The sequence below is a fragment of the Penaeus japonicus genome, unplaced genomic scaffold (assembly GCF_977035675.1).
Source record: "Penaeus japonicus unplaced genomic scaffold, GWHDUDI00000001_assembly GWHDUDI00000019, whole genome shotgun sequence".
In the NCBI taxonomy this organism is placed as follows: domain Eukaryota; kingdom Metazoa; phylum Arthropoda; class Malacostraca; order Decapoda; family Penaeidae; genus Penaeus; species Penaeus japonicus.
This window is the reverse complement of record NW_028234421.1, coordinates 24,203,915-24,208,914: the sequence shown is the minus strand read 5'-3', so window position 1 is coordinate 24,208,914 and position 5,000 is coordinate 24,203,915. Positions and strand designations below refer to the sequence as shown.

At 34.2% G+C, this 5,000-nt stretch overlaps 1 protein-coding gene across 1 annotated transcript in view; it reads left to right on the top strand.

Moving 5' to 3' along the window:
* The window catches only part of kel (kelch protein), a 20,939-nt gene that overhangs the window by 14,035 nt on the left and 1,904 nt on the right, over positions 1–5,000 (top strand). The window contains exons 12-14 of the mRNA XM_043007944.2: positions 151–265; positions 383–523; positions 831–5,000. The exon at positions 831–5,000 is cut by the window's right edge and continues 1,904 nt beyond it. Coding sequence (XP_042863878.1) covers positions 151–265; positions 383–523; positions 831–1,006 — 432 coding nt within the window. The 3' untranslated portion in view covers positions 1,007–5,000. The remainder of the gene's footprint in view (positions 1–150; positions 266–382; positions 524–830) is intronic.

Below are 5,000 nucleotides of genomic sequence, written 5' to 3'. Positions count from 1 at the left end.
GATTTTAGACTATAATCTAAGTTTTGTCAAGTGTAATATGGACATTAAGTGTAATGATAAGTGAACAGCAAAATATTAAGGATTTTATTATCATTTAATCAGGATGTAAGGAGGAGTCAGCTATAGAAGTGTGTCTTTGTTGTTCTAAAGGTTGGTGGGTATGATGGAGCATCACGACAATGCCTGGCATCAGTAGAGTGTTACTGCCCTGAGTCAGATGTTTGGACTTCAGTAGCTGAGATGTCAGCTCGTAGAAGTGGAGCTGGTACGTGCCCTTGGTATTTACAAAAATGCTTTTAATGTTTCATCAAAATATTGTTATTTAATGTTGGGTAGAGTTACATAATATTAGTTTTATTTAAGGGTTCTTGATAATCTCCAGGTGTTGGAGTCCTAGATGGGCTTTTGTATGCTGTTGGGGGACATGATGGTCCACTGGTAAGAAAAAGTGTGGAGGTCTACAACCCTGACACCAACTGCTGGAGTCCAGTCGCAGACATGAATCTCTGCCGCAGGAATGCTGGTATGTGGCTTTTATCTAATCTAACATGGTTCAAAAGCTAGATTAGGTCATACCTTAGATAATCAAACAAGACTCATAGGGATTATATGAATTGTCTTATTTGAGAATGACTATTATAATGGCAATATTTATCACATAATCATCAAAAAAGGAATGTTTCTGATGAAAATTTATCATTGTAATGTCAAAATGAGTTTATCTTGCTTTTTATCATAATTGACTGTTCAGGCAGAAACTCATTGCAGAATAACAATTCTGGAAAATCAATTTTTGAAAAACAAAAACAAAAAACTTTCTTTTATTTCAGGAGTGATTGCCTTGAATGGGCTGTTATATGTAGTCGGTGGGGATGATGGAACATCCAACCTGGCTTCTGTTGAAGTATATAACCCAAAGACTGATGCGTGGACCCTCCTGCCAGCCCACATGGGTATCGGACGATCTTATGCCGGTGTAGCCATTATAGACAAACCTGGTTTCTGAGACGAGGCTGAGGGTGTGGAGGAGTGACTGCTCTAATCAGAGGATACAATACATGAACTTTTGTGAAGTGCCATAATTACTCCGAGCCACGCTGTTATATTGTGTGCGCTTTTATGTGCGTGGATGCATATGTATGAGGTGTGTATATAATTATATTGCTTGATCCTTTTTTTTGGAAATATTTTAAGCTGAGTAGCTCCATTAGGAAGTAAGAATGTTTTAGTAAACTGTAAAGTATAAGAATGGTATGGCATAAATGGGCCAAGGTTGATAGTGGTATATGAATTTGTTAAAACTGAAAATCAAGTTCATTTGCCGCCTTAATGAGACCAATGGCCTAGCATCATTCCAGTTGAAGCTCTGTTCTTCTTTATTTTTTACAACTTTACTGAATTGCAGTTCTTTATATCATAGGAGTTATTTTGTGATAAACAGTGCCTTTTTTAACAAGGGTTTTATTTTTTGCTTATTTAAGCTTATCTTCAGGATTTGAGACACTTGAAACATATCTGCATAGTCTTGAAGTAAAACTCACACAGACTTTAAATCAATAGCTATATGAATTGATAGTTTGTTCTACATTAAGATAAGTTCACTTTGCATCGTGGCTTGGGAGTAATAATGGATTTTCACAGAGCCGTAGCAGTCACACCCACATCCGTGGAGAAATTTGGTGCAATAATCTAAAAAAAAATGTTAGGCATATTGGAGTGATAACAAGAATCTTCCAGTAAGATATTTGAAAAGTAAAAGATAAAACTAACAGGCAATTCTGTTCTGGATTATATATCAGTGAAAACTGTCTGAGTGACCTTCACCAAAAAGGAATAGAAATTTAGAAAATACTCTGATGACTACGAAAACAGTATTATTGCTAGAGATAGCATGTGAAAAGTGATACGTCTAATTGAAAGTGGAAAAGCTTGCAGTGCAAAGTGGTTTCTGTTAGAAAACCAAAATACACGTGAAAGAGAGAGATTGACCATGATTACAATAATGACGAAATTACAAGTGAGTGATCATGAAGTGGAAATTAGCCATGAGATTGCAGCTATTATTCTCTCTTGATATTAAGGTGAGAATAGCAATAAGAGGCAGTCAAGACAACAAATTGACCCAAATTTTCTTCTTCTTTTTTAATGAACCTAGCAGTATTTGGAAACCCTTTTATAACGAGTAATACATGTGTGTATTAGAAAATGAGTTTATTCTATTTTCTTTTTTCATCATTATTATTATTTTTTTTACGCATACTTTCTATACTTTTTAAATACAAAAGATGAAAGGAATGACTGGGCATTAAAAGCTTCCTTTTAGAGATGTTGAAGATGAAGTAAAGAAAAACAAAATGAGATTATGATGTGCATATTGGCAGTGCTCAGTAATCTCCTTTTATCAGTGGAATGACTTGTGGAAGCAGTGTTTTTAATTATTGTAATCATCACATATATTGTCTTGTTATTGTGATTTTTATATATTGAGGAGCATGAGAAGATTTTACTTGCTAAACTCTAGATTCCTTTTTTTCTTCTTCACTTCAGAATTCTGTCACTGTGTACATATTATAGTCTCCCTATAGTTAGTTTTCTTATTGTTTTTCAAGTCCTTTTCACTCTCTATCTTTTTTATTTCTAGTATTTTTCTTTCTTTCTTTTATCATTGGTTTTAACCCCAACTCTGTCTTCCTTTTATTTTTATTTTTTTTTTCATTTGACTTCTTATGTGCCTTTACTACCTTTTTCCTCTCATGTTTATACTTGAATTCCTTCAGAATAAGCACAAACCTGTCTTTAATTCTTGAATATTACAAATAAGAAAATGTCTAAGCCTTGGATGTATGCGTGTATATAAGTTTTTGGCATAAAAATGGCCTGCATAAATGATCAGCTGTTCCTTAGGGGGGAAGTTGTTTACCAGAGAGCATGCAGTCTTGCATTACATTCTCCTGGTAATGCAAACTCATTTTAATGTTTGTGTATACATAACTTGTAATTTGTTGTGTATTGATAAGCTTTTGAAGGCTTTTACTGGTGATGTAAATCCAGGGTTATGCTGTAATAGATATTTACTGTATTTCATGTGTGTTTTATACAGTCTATAAGAACAACATGTTGTTGAAAATGTTGGTTTATATTGCTGAGGTTTTTATTCTGCAAAGTTCAGCTAATCATATACGTGTTGATTTTTCTCAGAATCTAATTTGGCATACATTGTCGATGACTGAAGTTGCCAATTCAGTAAGAATCTTATAGTTTGTATATTTGTTATAGCAGTCAGGCTATGATTGTTATCAGCAATAACATTAATTGTGACACGATCCACTTTCAACAATGTTTATGCTGACTTTCAAACAGGTATGCCATGTTATTAAGGCAGATTTTGAACATTAGTCATGTTATGCATCTTTGACTGATGTTTCAAAAATTTCTGTTCATGTACAAATTGTACAAGGGAATCAGTTCTTTGCTGTGCAAATATACAAAACTATCTTATACGTTGGAATAGTGAATGGTGAAAATTTGACTTTTCATTGTTATAATACAAAACTAAATTTTATTATTATTGAGAATATTGTCCAGTAGAAGTACATATTATTGATTTCATGAATGGTGTGTCTTTTATATATTTTCTTTTCATTTTACAAATTTTCCAAATGTACAAATTATAGAACTAAATCACATACAACTTCGGTAGAACTAAACTTTTTATATTCAAATGCTGCAGTGTAATTTGCTTTACAGGTCAAGATGGAATAGATGTGATCATTGTGTTCACTGCACTAGTGATAAGTGGGTATTGTCTGGATAATGTAGACTTTTTCTGTACAATTTCTCTTTGGTATTGGAACAAAAGTAGGTTTTGTATTAAAATTGGGTAGCATTTGGAACAGAAAACAAAATTAAGGATTGGCTGGATAGTAGGGTTTATGAAAAATATTTTAGTTTTTGCCTTTTTTGTTTTTCTTTTTTTCTTTTTTTCCTCTTCCTTAATTTGCTTCTACTTTACACCCATCTCCTCCTCCTCTTCTTCCTCCTCTTCCTCCTCTTCCTAAAATTGACCTACTCCTACTCCTCATATTCCTCATACTCCTCCTTGTCCTATTCTTCCTCCACCTCCTCTACCTCCTCTACCTCTTCCTGCTTCTTTTCCTCCTCCTCTTCCTCCACCTCCTCCACCTCCTCCTTTTCCTCCTCCTGCTCCTCTTCCTCTTCCTCTTCCTCTTCCTCTTCCTCCCCCTCTTCCTCCCCCTCTTCCTCCTCCTCTTCCTCCTCCTCTTCCTCCTCCTCTTCCTCCTCCTACTTTTCCTCCTCCTCCCCCCCTCCCTTCCCCTCCCCTCCTCATCCTCCATCATTTTTAAAAGTGTGTTGAGTTTATGATAAAGTAACACTTGGCATTGACATTTGTAAACGTACCAGCGTGGTCAGGGAAGCACCTAACGAGATTAGATTATGATTGTAATAGCATTTCTTGTAATTACTTGGAGAATTGCTTAATTATCTGGTGACTGTCTGAGAAGCAAAAAGCAAGTATTCTTTTTATGGGAGGTATTCCATTTTTTTAACTTTTTTTATGGATAATAGTATCCTCACTCATTTGGTTTATTCTAGATGAATATATTGCTTTAAGATGTGAGGAAAAAAGAAGCCTTAAAGATATCATGTGCTTGGAATCTACCACTGTTAGAGAGATTTGTTTTAGAATAAATGGATAGGAAATGAATGAAAGAAAAAGAAAACAAAAATTTATCAAAGAAAGGCATCATGAAGGCGAATCAGAATGAGTTCATAATACTTTGTAATTGTCAGGTGGGAAAGTGTTATGAAGATGTTAATTGAGTGTCACCTCTTTAAGCAGGTTTTACTTATTTTTTCACAACTTTTTCTTTCTATTTTTTTTTTTTTTTTTTTTTTTTTTGTATGTCAGTGTATTTTTCCATTTGTGTTGCAGTGTATGTTTCACTGTTTTTGGTTATTTTATCACAGGGTAAATTCAT